At 39.5% G+C, this 17,436-nt stretch overlaps 2 protein-coding genes across 10 annotated transcripts in view; one reads left to right on the top strand and one right to left on the bottom strand.

The window, feature by feature from the left end:
* Positions 1 to 8,350, bottom strand: part of MRPS27 (mitochondrial ribosomal protein S27) — a 99,504-nt gene extending 91,154 nt beyond the window's left edge. For 4 of the 5 annotated variants that reach the window (XR_004283963.1, XM_032336011.1, XM_032336009.1 and 1 more), the window contains exons 1-2: positions 8,233 to 8,350; positions 775 to 852 (exon numbers count right to left, since the gene is read on the bottom strand). Coding sequence is in view for 4 of the 5 variants with exons in the window: in XM_032336011.1 (XP_032191902.1) it covers positions 775 to 852; positions 8,233 to 8,305 (151 nt within the window). In the remaining variant the exon portion in view is untranslated. The remainder of the gene's footprint in view (positions 1 to 774; positions 853 to 8,232) is intronic. The other variant, XM_032336010.1, reaches the window with a different exon arrangement.
* Positions 8,351 to 8,384: 34 nt separating this feature from the next.
* Positions 8,385 to 17,436, top strand: part of PTCD2 (pentatricopeptide repeat domain 2) — a 101,736-nt gene continuing 92,684 nt past the window's right edge. For 4 of the 5 annotated variants that reach the window (XM_032336015.1, XM_032336017.1, XM_032336016.1 and 1 more), the window contains exons 1-4: positions 8,385 to 8,539; positions 9,854 to 9,946; positions 13,178 to 13,307; positions 17,008 to 17,125. In XM_032336015.1, the coding sequence (XP_032191906.1) occupies positions 8,428 to 8,539; positions 9,854 to 9,946; positions 13,178 to 13,307; positions 17,008 to 17,125 (453 nt within the window). In that variant the 5' untranslated portion in view covers positions 8,385 to 8,427. Of the gene's footprint in view, positions 8,540 to 9,853; positions 9,947 to 13,177; positions 13,308 to 17,007; positions 17,126 to 17,436 lie in introns of those variants that run through there. The other variant, XM_032336019.1, reaches the window with a different exon arrangement.

The following is a 17,436-nucleotide window of genomic DNA, read 5'->3' as shown; positions in this document are numbered from 1 at the left end:
TTATTTAGAGACGGAGAGAGGATATGAGGGGTAGGGAAAGGGAAAGGGAAAGAGAATCTAAAGCAGACTCCATGCTGAGTGTGGAGCCAGACCTGGGGATTGATCTCACAACCCTGAGATCATGACCTTAACTGAAACCAAGAGTTAGAGTCAACACTTCACTGACTGAGCCACCCAGGCGCCTGTAGGCCTTGTTACTGTAGAAAAGAAAGGCTGCTATCTGTGTAATATGACCTAGAGAACAAGGAAAGGGAAATATAATTAGAAGCCTACTGCCTGAGAAGATGTTTGCCAACTATGTTCCCTAAATGGTTTATATGAGATTATAACACTGCTTTCAAATCTATTACCTGGTAATAAAATAGAAAAGAGTCAGAAAGAGCTCTAAAGACCACAAGTTAAGAAATGACAATAAAAAAGGATGAAAATGTAAAATGTATCTTTCTCTGCAGATAATATAAAACAGAGACAGCCTGCATGGTAATTAACTATATGACTAAAATGGACAAAAAACAAGAAAGAAGAGAAATGTTCACCTAATTTAGGGACTAATTTAGGGAGACTAATCAAGGCAAAAATGAAATAGAAATTTGCAGGACAGCAAAAATGATTTTGCCACATGCAAAATAACAGTCTAATTCTTTTTAAGACTCAAAATGTGCTTATCTGAATGGGGTCATCATAAAAGCAGCACTTCATAAATATAGCATACGAACATAATGGTAAACATAGAGTGACTGACATGATATATCTAACAGCCCAATAGGTACGTACCGAGGTGACAATGTTCTTTTTCTCTTGCTTCCCACTTGTGACTGTCCACATAAGCTGCAGAAAGCAAGCCTCTTTCACCTGAGGAAAAAGTCAGTAATTAACTGTGCGGCTCCACAACAGGTTCAGTTTATATTTTATTAACCATAGTTTGTCATATTTTCAATGTACTAGTTATATAAAGATTCTAGTATGATACTCTAACCAATATCTCAGAGTTCATAAATCAGTTCATGGCAACACGCATTCCACTTCTAACAAGCAGAAAATACAGAAAAACTGGAAATTTCTACAATAATGTTACGGGTAAGAATGCTGGTAATTTGTTCCTATAACTTTAGAACTAGAAGCCATTTGTGTCCCTAAATTATAGCCTAAGTGAGCCCTAGAACTTCTTCGTAGAACCCAAATCCTTTCTGAACTATTGATTAACTCATTAATCAAATGCTTTATAATCAATAGTTATTCCTAAAAACATTTCCATCTAACTTGGATCAGCATATTTATCCTTACTTCACATAAAGCAAGGGTATCTTACCCTTGTGGTATGTAAGAGAAACCAAGCAAGCCAGAGTTAAGGTAACTCATTAGATGGCATAACTGTATTCCCAGCACCCGGCTCAAGGACTGGTATAAGGTAACGCTTGACAAACATGAGCTCAAGAAACGAATGAGAAAAAATGAGCAGCAACTTAATTAACCAAACTACCACCTTTTGTGTTTCAAAGGACACCATTAAGAAAGTTAAAGGACAACTCACAGAATGGAGGAAATATTTGCAAATTACTTACCTGATAAGGGCCTTATACCCAGAATATGTAAATAGCTCTTACAAATCAAAATTTAAAAAGAAAACCCACTGAAAACTGGGCAAAGGGTGTGAATAGACATTTTTTAAAAACAAACAAAAAAGCGCACATAAATTCCCAACAAGTGCATGGGAAGATGTTTAATATGATATGCCATTATGGAAATACACTGAAATACAACTTGATACTCACTAGAATGACTATAATTAAAAAGAAAATAATAACTATTGATAAGGATGTAGAGAAACTGGAACCCTCATTTATTGTAGGTGACAATGTAAAATGGTGCAGCCACTCTGGAAAAGTTTGGCAGCTCCTCAAAATGTTAATGATATGGGAAACAAAGACAAAAGAAAAATTATTAAATTTCCTTTCTACCTATAGCCCACTGACAAGTCCTTGAAACAGACAGAGTCACATTTTCCTAAGGACTCAACTGCCTTTATGTCGATACTTTGCTAAGGGCAACAGGCAATCTTAGCCCAACCCCCAAGCTCCTGTAGTCTACTTTCACATATATAAAATTCCTTTGGGGGGGCGCCTGGGTGGCTCAGTGGGTTAAGTCTCTGCCTTCGGCTCAGGTCATGGTCTCAGGGTCCTGGGATCAAGCCCCACATCGGGCTCTCTGCTCAGCAGGGAGCCTGCTTCTCCCCTCTCTCTGCCTGCCTCCTCTCTGCCTACTTGAGATTTCTCTCTCTGTCAAATATATAAATAAAATTTAAAAAAAAATTCCTTTGGAAACTTCCTTTATCTCTATCCCTCAGGATACATGTTGGCAGTTATCCCCCAAGTATATGAACCATTGATATACATCTGAAGGATCTCACAAACTGAGTTTTTACTACACAGTAATAAATGACCTTTCCTAACAACCGCTAGCCCCCTCAGGATCCTGGCTTACCCAACTTGAAAGTACATAATGGGCCACTCCTCATGACCCTAGTGCAGCTCTTTCTGCCCTCTAGTCCTCGTACTTTAATAAAACCACCTTCCTGCACCAAAGATGTCTCAAGAATTTGGTCTCGGCCTTTGACTTGGAACCCTAACGTCTTTCCTACATCATTAACATGCAGTTACCATGCAACCCAACAATCTCACTCCCAGGTATATATCCAGGAAAAATAAAATCAGGTATGCAAACAAAAATTTGTATAGCAATATTAATAATAGCCCCAAAGTGAAAATAATGCAAATATCCAACAACTAATAAAAAGATAAACAAAATGTGGTAAGTTCTTAAACAGAATATTATTTGGCAATAAAAAGAAATGAAGTACTGATACAGGCTACAAATGGATGGACCTTGAAAACTTTGTTAACTGAAAAAGAAGCCAGTCACAAAAGGCCATGTATTACATAACTCCATTTATATGAAATGTCCATAATAGGCAAATCCGTAGAAACAGCAGATTGGTGGTTGCCTAGAACTGGAGAGGAGGTAGTCAGGAAAGCTTGTAGGAAAATGGGGAGTGACTACTAATGACTGACTACAAGGGGTTTTCTGAAGTGATAAAAATGTGCTAAGGTGATGATTGTACAACACTGTGGGTATATATATATTTAAAAAAAAAAAAAGAACCATGGCATTGAATTATTGAAAGGGGTGAATTGTAATGATATGTGAGTTGTATCTCAATAAAGCTGTTTACAAGGGAAAAAAAAGGAAGGAATTGCAGGTAATATCTCAAGGTCACACAAAGTTCATAACGCGACTTTATGAAGTCATAACGCAACTTTAATAAGGTAACTGTGGAAGTTACCTTATTACCTTAATTAAAGGGAGTTATCCTCCCTTACCATAATTACAGGTCAAAACTTTACTAGAATAATATGCTAAATTTGAGGTCTAGAGCTTAAACAATGATGCAGTAATATGAAAAAGCTTCCAAAGACTGCCTCAAAGAGGACCTAAGATATTTTTAAAGAAATGATAACTATTAAAAAGTGCCTACACTTCAAGTGGATTATTAAAAAAAATTAGATGCTTGGCATAGTACATTTTCATAGAAACATTTTTCATATTTTTTCCAAGCACACATTTTTCATAGAAATGATGTTATAAATTGTTAGTTACACTCCTAGATTTGCCAAGAACGATGAATAAAATCCAAAGGCATTAGCTGTGTAGCTGCACAAGTCAGGAGTGGGAGACCTGAGATTTGGTCTGAATTTTACCAGCTGGTAGAAAACTAGAGATCTTGCAGTTACAAATGAAGGAGCTGACCTTGGTGATTGTTAAGGTCCCTGCATGTTCTTACACAGAAGCAAAAGAATAAATTCAGCTAACCCATTCATAATTTATAGCAGCATTTCTTTACAAACTGAATTCCAATTTCTAAAACCAGGAAGCTGTCTCCTTTCTGTGGAAACAAAAGCAGCTCTTCTGTATATGAGCTCAAGCTAAGGACTATTAAGCTATATAAACTTCAGGATACCAGTGACTTATTCTCTATTATTATTATAATTTCTTACTTATTCTCTGTTTCTTCTTCTAGCACTTGCCTCTAGCATAAGAAATCACCCTTTCATATTCTGGAGTCAAAAAAGACAACTATGAATGTAAATGTTCAAAGAGTTTCTAATGGGAAGACAAAAAAGCAGGGAAGATAAAGGTGGGAAAAGACAGGAGTCCAAGAATGCCCTTTGTGTACAGTTGATCAAGGGGGTCACATGAACTGAAAACAAACGAGGACCAGTTAATCTATAAAAGGCAAACTCAGCAACCCTTATATACGTGAACCTTTAAATGTTTGCTTTATCAGAAAGTAACCAATAATCATTTTCCATTTCCACTGAGTATAGAGCAAAAGGATATGGATTCAAGGATGAAGAATTTATATCTGGCAAATGGAAAATTTTCCTAGACCAAAAGAAACTGATGATAAATGTAGGAATGAATGGCCAAGTCTAGTAGGCAGAATAATGACCCTCCAAAAGATGTCCATGTCTTTTTTTTTTTTTTTTTTAGATTTTATATATTTATTTGACAGATCACAGGTAGGCAGAGAGGCACTCAGAGAGAGAGGGGTAAGCAGGTTCCCTGCTGAGCAGAGATTCCCAACATGGGGCTTGATCCCAGGATGCTGGGATCATGCCACAAGCCGAAGGCAGAGGCTTTAATCCACTGAGCCACCCAGGCGGCCTAAGATGTCCACGTCTTAATTTCCACAGCCTGTGAATGTTAGGAAACACAGCTCAAGGGTACTGAGGTTAAGATCACCAAATCAATCAGTGTTAAAATGAGGCGATTGTACTGGGTTATCCAGGTGAGCCAAATCTAATCACAAGGTCTTTATAAGTGAAAAGGGGGGAAGGCAAGTACTACTGCTGAAGGATTATTGGAAGGCAGTCAGGCAGGGACAACCCCCCTCCCCCTCAAGAGGAAACCACCCTTAAAAGGATTTTACATCACTCTGGAAGGAGGCCTCCACCCTTTCCCATAAGATAGATACGTGACCTAAAAATCTGCTTGGATGACAGGTACAGGGAGAATTAATCAGATTGAAACAGCCCACCAAGAAGCCCATAAAGAACTCCTGTGGCAACCCCTTTGGGAACTTGTACTATGACTTTGTTATTGCTCAATTATTATTGAGCAATAACTCAATTGATGCCCACCATTCTGTCTGGTCTAACTCTTCATTCTTTGAAATGGCATGACCAAGAACTACAGGCTCCAACAGAGAAAAAAAATCCTGCAACACTATGATGTGTGAAGGACGAAGTGATATAAGGCCTTGACTTGCTCATGTTCAAGATGTTTAAAAAAAGGGGAGCATCAGCCAAGGCATGTAAGGGGTCTCCCAAAGAAGGAAAAGACATGGAAACAGATTTTCCCCTAGAGACTGCTGAAGAAAACCCATCTTTTTCAACATCTTGAATTTAGCACAGAAAGACCCTATGTCGGACTTCAGACCTACAGAACTATACAATAATACCTGTATGATTTTAAACCACCTAATTTGTGGTAATTTGTTACAACAGCAGTAGTAAATTACTACACCTTAAGACAAACATTCCATTTTTGTAAGCCTTTTAAAGCAAGACATTTATATTTCTGATACCTTACAAATGACATCATTTAAAAAATCTTTGCATTTCTGTATAGTAATTGCAAGGTCTGCATATTAACATTAGAATCAAAGATTTCCTTGAAGTCAGAATATTAAACTAGGTGAACAATGGTAAAGTGGAAAATCTAAATCAGTTTCTTAAACTTTAATGTGTATGTGAACCTTGATAAAAATGAAGGTTCTAATTCAGTAGGTCTCCAGTAGGGACAGAGACTAACAACTTTCCACGTGATACAGTATTAATCCTCAGACCAGAATGAAGTAGTTATCCTTCAGCCAGTTAGCTTTGAAGGCAACCATATTCTCTAAGATAGAACTCTCCACCATCAAAAGAAATACTTTCTCTATTCAATTCTAGAAAAGATACCTCCGAAGACCAGAATTTCAAAGTTTAGGGAAAAGTGATTGGTTCTGTATATTTACTCATTTTACAGTTATTTTCGCCTTCAGACCAACGTCTCCAAACGTTTTCCACCCAAAGAAAACCAGTGTGATTGTTAACACAGATACACCTTAGTCACAAAGTCTTAAGCTGGAATCCTTGCCTGGCTAATAAATGGTATGAAACGCGGGCAAGTTGCACAGTCTCTGAGTCTCTTTCATGATGTGTAAAATAGATTGCCTTGTTAAACAGCTGAAATGAGGGCATGTTAAGTGCCTACTCGAATGTTCACTACGTAATAGGTCCCAATAAATTTGCTATCTGTACTCTCTTCATAAATTTAAATCACTTTTCTAGTTTGTACCAAGTACTCCCCACCCCCCTTATTTTGTAATGGCTCAAGATGTTATGCTGACTTAAAAGTCAATCATCTTATCTGCATTCTCAAATCTGGGATGGTCCTTAATGCACTATCTGGCATACTTCTATTACTTGCCTTATAGCTTCCCAGTTCCTGATTTTCAGGACTCCTTGCTTCTATAATCTAACTTCGTGCTTATTCAATAGAACCTAATGATGAAAATGTTCAATTCTGAGCTGTGCAACTGTGGCCACTAACTACACATCTCTACTAAACACTTAAAATGTGGTTAATGTGACTAAAAAAACCTGAATTTCTTATTTTATTTGTTTGACTAATTTCAATAGCCACATGTAGCTAGTAGTTACTACAATGTAACAACACAGGTATATCCCACTACAAGTTCACCAGTTTAAGAACAAAATGTTAACTGAAAATTCTCTCAGTTCACCCTTATCTAATATTAGATGATTGCCTCAAACACTATGCAACCATGATAGTCTCCCTGATACACAATTCAAGGTTCTGTGTAAATTGAAAAGCATTTATTAAGAGCCATAAAATTAAGCATGCTAGCAAACAGATACAGCAACTAATTCTCAAAGAGACACCAGGTACTGTACATACTGCTTTACCTAATGTGTGGCACTAAACATTTTCACCTGCTAGGTCAACCAGTTAATCCTCAGAAAACCTGGAGGCCAACAATGATGTTTTCAATTGATATTTAGTAGCTGTTCCTAAAGAACTGTAAACAACAGTGTAAGTGTTGGTTTTTAATAGGAGCTAGAGGAAGTATGTTGGAAAAAGAAGATAAAAGGCACTGGAAACACCAATTGTGATTATTGCATTTTAGTCATATAATCATACACCTATCAGGATTGAGCTTGTATAAATGTCAACTTTTCCTAATGTCTTTGTGCAGATCCATTAAAAACATTTTGAGTGAGGTGCCATTTACTCAAATATCCAAGTACAGTTGACCCTTGAATACCACTCTGAACTGCAGGGGTCCACTTAACACAGCTTTGCCTTATTTATTTATTTATTTTTTTCAGCACATACAGTATAGTCCTCTAAAGCTTATTTCCCTTAAGATTTTAGTAACATTTTTCCGTAGCTCACTTTAAGAACACACTATACAATTACATAAAACATAAAAAATAAGTGTTAACGTACTGTTTGTTATGGGTAAGGTCAACAGTAGGCTTAAGTGCGGGGGGAGTCAAAACTTACACACAATTTTCCAACTCCCTGGCATCATGCCCCTAACCCCTGAGCTGTTCTCGGGTCAACTATACTTGGGAAGTAGCTATTGCCTCTACACGTGGAAAACTGTGGCAGAGAAAGGTCACTCAAAAAGTTGTGCCCCAGGTCGCCGGATGAGAAATTAGTACTGAAATTCTTATCCCAAGTGGAGACTAAAAGTCTTCAATTGTGAAGTGGTGAGAAACAGATTTAGGACGCCCCATCAAAGACAGTTAAGCAGAGAGGAAAACTTCCTAGCTCTTAAGTGGGAACATTCGGGCTCCTCATGGTCAGCAAAGAGACGACCACCCTAACACACAAATCGTGCAAATCTTACACACAAGACCTCATGCCTTAACTTCACCTACTCTGCACACCTCTGGACCGGCTGGCAGTATTTTGGGTAAGGAGACGGATCCGAGGCCACACTTCCCCTTTCCGCGCTACCCAACGCTCCAAATGGTTTCTCTAGCAACTAGATCCCAGAAGCATTTCTTGTCCTCCTGAAAGCCCACGGTTCCCTTCACTTAAGGAAGAGCTCTCAAGTGACTAAAAAAGTAGCCCCACAGAAGCAGAACAGCCACCAACCTGCCAAGAAGAGCGGAGGCAGAGGCACTTTCCGCGCCACAAGAAACCACCGCCTCACTATGGGGGCTGCCATCTTGGAACGTACCAAGAGGACGAACGTCCAGGGATTGCGGGCAGAGGAAGGGGTGGGGTCATAGGCCGACGCTCCGCCCTCCGCCCCCGCCAGTTCCCGGGGTTGGTGTGGCCCGGGACAGCATGGCTGCCGCAATCCGCCTGCCGAAGCACGGCCTTCTGCAGGCGCTGCGGAGTTCGGTGTATCCTGGGGTGGGAGGCTCAGGCTTCACGTGCTGCCGCTGCCCTCTCGGAGGTATCTGCGACCTCTGGTCGTGAAGGAGGGGAGGAATGGGAAAGAAGGGAGATTGACACCTCAGCAGGCATCACTTGGGGGAAATAATAGCGCCTCAGTCACGCACTGACCTGGAGCCCCGCAGCTTGCTCTCTCGTCCTCTGGTTGTGTGCGTGTGCATCCCTGGCCCTCCCTGTGCCTGGGAACCAAAGGACAGCCAGGCTGAGGTCTCGACCTTGGCGCTGTAGTAGTCCCTTGGAAGAGGCGACGCTGTTGTCCGGAAAGCCCTCTCTCCCTTGGGTGGACTGTCCTGCTGTTTGGTAGCAGAGGTGTACCTCTCCGAGTTTCGCGCCCCAGCTAATAACCTGAAAGACCTTGTGCAGGTTTCTTCACCTGTAAAATTGTCCCTTAATAAGTTTACGGAAATGATAAACTTTGAATATACTGGTTGAGTGATAATAAAATACTTAACACTTGGTGTCAGTTGTTACTCCATGCATTTTACGTATTTTAATTCCTTTTCTGCTCACAACCCCCAGTGAGGAAGGTTCCGTTCTTTTCTCTAAGGAAGTGGAGACAGCAAGGCCAAGTCAGCCCACGGTGGGATTTGCACTCAGGCAGCACAATAGGACAGCCCTGCTCTAACAGTTCTCTGGGCTGTCTCCCATAAACAGACCACACTTTTTACTGGTAACCTGTTATTGCGGTATAGAGAGGTCTTCAGAGCATGATTCTTTGACCAAGCTCCTCTCCATGCACAGGCAAGCATCCGAAAGAAAAAAAAAACGTTTCCCAAACTTTCCTACTAAGCTGTGGTCAGTGATTTCTGTTACATCATGAGGATACCAACAGTCCAGTTCTGAGAGGCCTTAACTCCTGATTTAACAAATGGCAGAACCGGGAATTACAATGGTCACGCTCTAGCTGTTTGCACTACACTATGAGTTTTCACCTAGTTAAACCAAAACTAGACCTACTAGTCTGACGTTTAAACAGTAACCTTTAGTTTTGGGCTTTTGTTTTTTTATTCGCTTGTAATCCCATAACTAGATGGGGAATGTATATTTGTCTTTCATGTCCCAGATTCCTCTCAACCCATCTCCATATAGTTAATCACTAGCTCCTTTCACACACAAAAACGAAACTTGCTGAGAATTTGAATTCTCTGATAGTTTAGAGATGTTTACTTTTCCACCAGAGTGACTCACTTGTAGCTGTCCAGATTGATTATTTATATTAGGTGAAGATCAGTTATTAGAGGCAATTAAGTTCTATGCATGTTTTTGCTTAGTTCAAAGTAGTGAAAATCATTTTACTTTTTTCATTGTTTTTTAGCTAAAAGATACCTACTTACAGATAGTATTGTGAAATTGGAAGAATTTCAGCACAAGAAGGTGGCTATTGCATATCATCTTCCTGGCACCAAAGGTAATTGAATCTATTTTGTTAATTCTTTCAGTGATGTGTCATTCAGGTTTTTTCTGACTTTATCGCTGCTCAGTCTCCAGTGATCTTTGAGAAAAAATTGACATGGATTCTTAATTTCCTAGCCTATCCCTAAATGTACTTTTCATCTCATTTTGTGCTACTATAGTCTACCATCTCTTCTTGTCACTTTTCCCAGGATCGCAGAGAAATGCTAAAATTAGTGTTGGAACTAGTCCTCTCTAGAGGACCCAGACTAAGGATCAAGGGTCAGCAGCATCTGGGAGTTTCATAGAAATATGAAACTTGAAACCCCAGACTGTTAATATGCACAGTAAAGTGTGAGAACTGCTCAAGATGATTGACTTTCACATTTTTGATGCACCTCTGAGTAAGAAGTGCATTTTACATAGTATCTCCAGTATACACATGCATCTTCAAACACAAGTGAAATATAGTGAAACAAAACCATCCCATGTGTGATGCATTATCTTTTTTTCTTTTTTTAATATTTATTTGAGAGAGAGTGAGGGGGAGAGGGGAACACACTTGATCCAGTGACCCTGAGATCATGACCTTAGCTGAAATTAAGAGTTGGAAGCTCAACAGACTGAGCCACCCACGTGCCCCCTGAGATTCATTTTCATATTTTGCTCCTCAGCTAAAAAATTCAATAGACTAAAACAAAGATTTTTTTTTAAATTATCAAAATATTAGTCATTATTCAGCCTAGGTGATGGACACAGGAGAGCATAATGTTCTATCCCTCTTTTGGGCTATGTTTGAATATTTTTTTACAAAAAGCTGAAAACACACCACTGCACTAGGTCTTACTCCTTTCAGCATCTGGGAAATCTTGTTGAATTCATTCCCTCTCTCCTGTACATTTTTTCCAGTACTTTAAATTCCTTTAAAACGTAACGATATTCTTGTGTCTTTCAGTAACAGTTTAGTTTGTCCCTGCTGACTTAAAATCTCCTTATTCTCCCTTTCAGATGTTTCTGAGCACTTAATACTTATTGCTTCTAGCCCTCCAGAAATCATCTTTCCTCACCTCTCCACTAATCGTATTGTTACGTTATACCACGTGTGGAATGAGAACATAAGCTTTAAAAGTGAGGGAGAATATGTTCATCGTCAGTGTGGGAGACAGTCTGTATTTTACCTCACTCTTCTTTTTACCCCTTTATCTTTTGGAGCTTTGTGAAGTTGGCAGAATTAGGGGTTCATGTCATTTTCTAGTTAAATCCAATTGTCATAGTCATTCTAGGGCTGTGACAGTTGTGCATATGTTCTGAAAGGCAATTAATATAATGAGTGCCAATTTACTCCATGGTCAGATTGATACTTATAAAATCCCATCACCATTTCTTCATTATGAGAACCCACAATCATCCTCTGTCATACATCACATTGTGTACACAACTCCCTGGCTTCCTTGCTCCTCCATAGTGGACCTTACCCTTTCTGGAGTCCAGTATGATTTCCTGTTAATCTAGTCAGAGTTCTCCCCTCATCACCCCTCACCCCCATTCTATGATACTATCTATGCTGATTGTCATACCAAGAATGCTCCCCTCTTCTGAGTTTCTCTGAGTCCTGTCCAGCCCCTTCCTTTCTCTCTGGTACTTTTCCACTCAGATCTGGTCTGTTTCTGCCACCCTGATTTCTTTTTTTCTGTATCATGTATATAGTTGGTCACTTGTCACTACCCCAGCATTTTCAGGTTGCTTTGTATAAATATATCTTGTTTTCTCAAAAAGACTAAATTCTTTCAGGGCAGGAACCATAACTAAGCTTTCTCTGTGTTACAAGCACTTAAATCTTGATTATTTGTTTTAAAATGTGAATTAACATCTATTGAAATTTTGGATTATTAATGGTTATTTAAAAAGTATAAGATGTAAAGTCATCTCATTAAATTTTTTTGTACTAGAAATTGTTTAGAAACAGTTAATAGAATAAATTCACTTAAATCTGACAGGGGACAGAATGAAAATGTGAACAGTGTGTATGATTTACTGGCAGTTATTATATGCTAGGCCCTGTGCTAAATGCTTAACATATATTATCTCAGGATATCCCATGAGGTAGCTTTCATGATCCTCACTTTACACATGAGAAATCAAGCAAGCATCTCCCCGTAGCATACAAGCAGCAGAGAGCCCAGGTCCTTCCTCTGTATGGAAACCTATGATATTGTTCTGCAAATAAAGTTTGGAGGGTCCATAGCATTAACCTAAACCAGGTGGGCCTTCCTTTCTTGCAAATTGAGAACAGTGTCTGCCTCAGCTTCCTTGTGTTTTAATGTGTATTGTACCATTCCTTTAAGCAGCCTTCTTTCAAAGCTCTGCATCTTGGAGTAAAACCTGTAGACTTCTCTTGGCAGCTCACATGCTTCTTTGGTGCTGCCATATCTCACCCCCCATTTTACTGAGAATCTGGTCCTTTCCTAATGCCAAGAAGCAGTGTTTCCTTTTGATATTTGTTTCCATAGTCAATTAAATACAAGGCAGGGAACAGAGATAGAGTATAATCACCTTGATATGATTCTGTTACAGAGAGTGTTCGCGGCTATTTAGAGGATAATTTTTTTTTTAGCCCCCTGTGCATTCTGTAGTACTGTGGCATGCTTTCTGACAACTGAGTAGGGAGACCAAGAGAAAAGAGCAGTAGAGTTGAACCAAATGAAAGACACGTGAAATATTCCTGAACTGTGTGGTTCAACCACTGTGGCAAACCCACCTTCATTGCATATTTTCCTTTCACTTAACCAAGATATCCAAACTATCAACTGCTAGGTACCCTGCCAGTTGATAGTTTGGATATCTTGGTTACTTTTTTTTTTTTTTTTTTTTTTTTTTAAGTCTCCTAATGGGTCACCTATAGGGGCAGTTCTTTGAGGTAAGCCTCTGGGACATGAGTTTTTAAACTTCAATGCGTGAATCACCAAGGTAGTCAAAATTGCATATTCTTGTGTTTGTACTCCCAGAAATTGTATGTTACAAAGTTCTGAGTGGGCTTTCAGCCTATAGCACAGAGAATTTGCTTCACAGACCTTCTGTGACACTGTTCTTGAGGAGACTAGCCAGTGATGGGAGCTACATGGCCATAAGCCCCTCTAAGTGCCCCTTTGCAATATAGCAGGATCCAGCTTCCCCTTCTTCTTGAGGTCAGATTGCTGATAATCCCAGTCAGCCTGAATGGTGACCATTAAACCATGCTTTCTTCCAGCAACCTATCTGAGAAACATGGAAGAGAAATTGACTCAGAACAAACTCATCTTGAAGGAGGAGCTGAAAACCTTGCTTCATTTGTGCGATTCCAGGGACGATATGGAACTGGTTAAAAATGTCATTTACAGGTGAGGCATTTCCTTAGAATTCTGCCAGCTGTGGTGTCTTCTCATTCTGTTCTTTTGCCTGAACAATCTCATCTGTTTAACTAGGTTTCAGTTATCACTTGTGCATTGATGACTTTCAGATCTCTTGTCCACATGCCTGCACTGAGCTCCAGACGTTTATATTCATTTATCAGATGCTTACTGGATTCCTTCTATATGCCAGGTATTGAGGATAGAAAACCAGAATCCATGCCTCAAGAAATCACCAGCCTGATGAACTCTGCTTCTGTGTCCCCTAGGTCTTCACATTCACCTTTTACAAATTGCCACTCAGGAGACACCGGGGAACCTCTTTCCCCTAATCTCATTTGCCCTCCTCCCTGACAAGATAACAAATCCCACTGCTTCCACTTCCCTGGTATCTCTCATCTCTAGCCTTCCTCTCTCTGTCCTCATTACCAGTGCCTTAGTTCAGGCCTCATTTTACCTCACTTGGATCACTTCAGGGGACTTCTGGCTCAGCTCCCTCCTCTTGGCCTATGCTTGTTATGTTTCATTGTCATTTTCCCATGTCAGGAGAACTCAGGGGTAATAACCTGCAGTTGGGAAACTCAGCAAAGGTTTCGCTTACTCAGGAAGTGTATGACCCAAAATCAACAGGCTTCATTTCTGAAATCAAGTTCATGCTTTTTTTTTTTTTTTAAATCAACATATAAGGTATTATTTATTTCAAGGGTACAGGTCTGGGGTTCATCAGTCTTGCATAACACCCAGTGCCCCCCATTGTCCATCATTTAGCAACTCCGTCACCCCCCCTTTTTTTCTTAACCATTCTTGAAAGATATATTGCTATACATGGACCTGCATTTATATTGTACACCTGTAGATAGAACTACTAGGTGTTCATATATAGAATACTGGAAGGATATGTACCAAAAGTTAACTGTAGTTCTCTGGCAATTACACATTTTTTGGGGTCTAAACATATACTTTTTTGATTTCTCAAACTTGTCTGTTATGGGCATTATCAGTTTTATAATGTGAAAAAATTAACGTTATTTTAAAAAGGAAAAAAACACAGTATTGCACTAAATTCATTGGAAGTTTGAAAATTCCAAAAAAGTAGAAGAAATGTGTCATAAATTCTGGTATTTCAGTTGTCTCTTTTTGCACACCAGAATTTAATGGCTTAACAAGACAGCTGTTTATTATTTCTCTGTCATCTATTACTGTCTTTTCTCTATTATTACTGTGGGTCAGGTATTGAAGCTGGTTAGCTGGGCAGTTCTTTATTGGTGTCAGCTAAAGTCACTTGCTGATCCATAGTCAGCTGCTGGCTAGGCTGAGCTAGAAGGTCCAGGAAGCTTCACTTGTATTTCTGATGCCTGAGTCCATGTGGCCCATCTTTCCCCTTGGAATGTCTCACCATTCATGAGTCTAGCTGGGCTGCACTTGGACCCAGCACAAGTAGAAGCTGCAGGCCTTGTAAAGCTGCCCAGAACTGGCATATCTTCACTTCTGTCACATCCTCTTGTTCAAGGCAAGTTAGCTGGCCACCCCACATGGAGGGGGAGAAGCAAGAGTTCCACCTCTGAATGGATCAACCACTGTTGATATTTTTAAACATTTTCTCACCGATTTTTTATGTGCAAAGATCGTGTGGTTTTGTTTTGTTTTAAGATTTTATTTATTTATTTGACAGACAAGAGATCACAAGTAGGCAGAGAGGCAGGCAGAGAGAGAGAAGGAAGTAGGCTCCCTGCCAAGCAGAGAACCCAATGTGGGGCTCGATCCCAGGACCCTGGGATCATGACCTGAGCCGAAGGCAGAGGCTTTAACCCACTGAGCCATCCAGGCACCCAGGAATATTTTTTTGATTTTTAAAGGTATTTTCCATGGCATTCCTTACATTTCTTAAGAGCTAACAAATATGGAAGGTTTTCTGTGTGCTAGGCATGCCATCTCATTTAATCCTCACAAAAACTCTTTGAATTGAACTTTTATCTTCATTTATAGGTCAAGAAATTGAGGCATAGGCATAATTAATTTGCTCCTCATTATACAGTTAGTAAAAGAGCTGGGATTTCAACTGTCAGTTTGGAATCAGAGTCCAAAAATCCTTAATCACTATACTGTGTTGCCTTTTAATAGCTTAATTCTTTTTTTCCCTCCAGTATTTTTGAAGTATAATTGACAACTAAAAGTCATGTGTATTTAAGGTATACAACTGAAGTTTTGATATAATTTAATTCATAACTTGTAATGAAGCAATGAATATATTTTGTTTCTTCTACAATTCGTTTATGAAATGTATCTTTAAAAGTACATATTCTTGAGGCGCCTGGGTGGCTCAGTCAGTTAAGCATCTGCCTTCAGCTTACGTCATGATTTCATGGTCCTGGGATCCAGCCCTGTGTTGGGCTCCCTGCTCAGCAGGGTGTCTGCTTCTCTCTCTGCCTCTGTCCTCTCCCCACCCCCCAGCCTCCTCCTGATTGTTCTTTTTCTCTCTCACTTGTGGTCTCTTTCTTGCTCTCTTTCTCTCAAATAAATAAATGAAATCTTCAACAACAACAAAAAAAAGAGGGGATGCCTGGGTGGCTCAGTGGGTTAAGCCTCTGCCTTTGGTTCAGGTCATGGTCTCAAGATCCTGGGATCGAGCCCCACATTGGGCTCTCTGCTCAGCAAAGAGCCTGCTTCCCCCTCTCTCTCTGCCTGCCTCTCTGCCTACTTGTGATCTCTTTCTCTGTCAAATAAAATCTTTAAGAAAAAAATAAATAACATTACATATTGTTATTCTGTTTGGCAGTATATATGTTTAGAATACACTATCCATAATGTTACTGTGACTTTCCTCTGTGATTTCAACAGAATGGTCAAAAGTATTCTGTCTTTAAAGTCAGCATCTCCCTGTAATGTGGGTGATTTATGTACATAATGAGTCTTACTAAAATCTGGTTTACATGTAATCATGAGATACTTATTTTGTCACCAGATTGTCTTGGTGTCTAAAACAGAAAGAGTTGGTTATTGAAAGTCAATTTATGCTGGCAGTTTTCAGTTCTGCAGTTCCCACTAGTTGACTGACTGCTTATAGAAATCTCAAGCCACATATAAGATGTCACTGTCTTTGAAATTAGCCTTTTCCTAAAATGAAACTTCAGAATGGTGTTTAATTTGTTTAATTGTTAATTGATAGTAGCTCACATAATGCCTTTGCCTAAGCAGAGAAAAAGAGAGATGGGTCTAAGTTGTAAAGTACATCTGTAGGTTGTCTGCCATCCTATATGGAGAAGTCAGATTTGAGAGGAATGAAGTGTGGCATCACTTCACTGCTTTCTCTAGATGAGGTCCACACAGAAACAGTGCCATTGTCATGGGCTTGCTGATGCAAGGTTCCTATTATTCCCTATGTATGCTAATAGTTAGTCCTAGTGGGTTGTTAACAGATTGAGAAGACAATTACAATGTACATTTTTCCATTATTTTATTTCACATGATTATGAATGTGGGCCTCTAAAAAACCCTGTTATTTAAATGCCTGGTACACTTTTGCACTCCAGAATTCCTCTGTTTATCCTCATTTCTGGACTATTCACCCTTCAGACTGAGAATACATGAGGCTTTATTGTGTTCCCAGTGTTCAGTAGAGTATATTCCACAATCTTTCTTTTCTTTTCCCTGCATCTCACTGTTTAGCTCATTGAATCATTTTGATTACCAGGTACCATGCAGAGAACAGAAATGTGACTTTCGGAGAATATAAATTTGGACCACTTTTCATGAGATTGTGCTATGAGTTGGATCTTGAGGAATCTGCAGTGGAACTCATCAAAGACCAGGTTATTGTCTTCTGATTGCTTTCCCTGTCAATGATTTCCTTTTGCTGATCTTGGGGTGTTTTTAGTGATGTTAGCAAAGGCATCTCTCTTACACACATTATTCCAGGGTGAGATTTTCAGAGTAAGGCTGCTGGGCTGAAGGAATCACTGTTTATCTGCATTTTAAGGTGTCCTTGGAGTTCTTGTTATGAAAAGGCCAAAGTCTTTTTATACAGAGGTATAGGACAGGTGCAGAAAAGCTGTATGTACAAATTGCTTTGGGTGTGACCTGGTACTAACCTCCTCTCTGAGAAGAATTTCGTGGGTGATAG

This window comes from Mustela erminea, chromosome 3, assembly GCF_009829155.1.
Source record: "Mustela erminea isolate mMusErm1 chromosome 3, mMusErm1.Pri, whole genome shotgun sequence".
Taxonomy (NCBI): Eukaryota; Metazoa; Chordata; class Mammalia; order Carnivora; family Mustelidae; genus Mustela; species Mustela erminea.
Note: the sequence above shows the minus strand (reverse complement) of the source record. Positions and strands in the feature narration are given on the sequence as shown.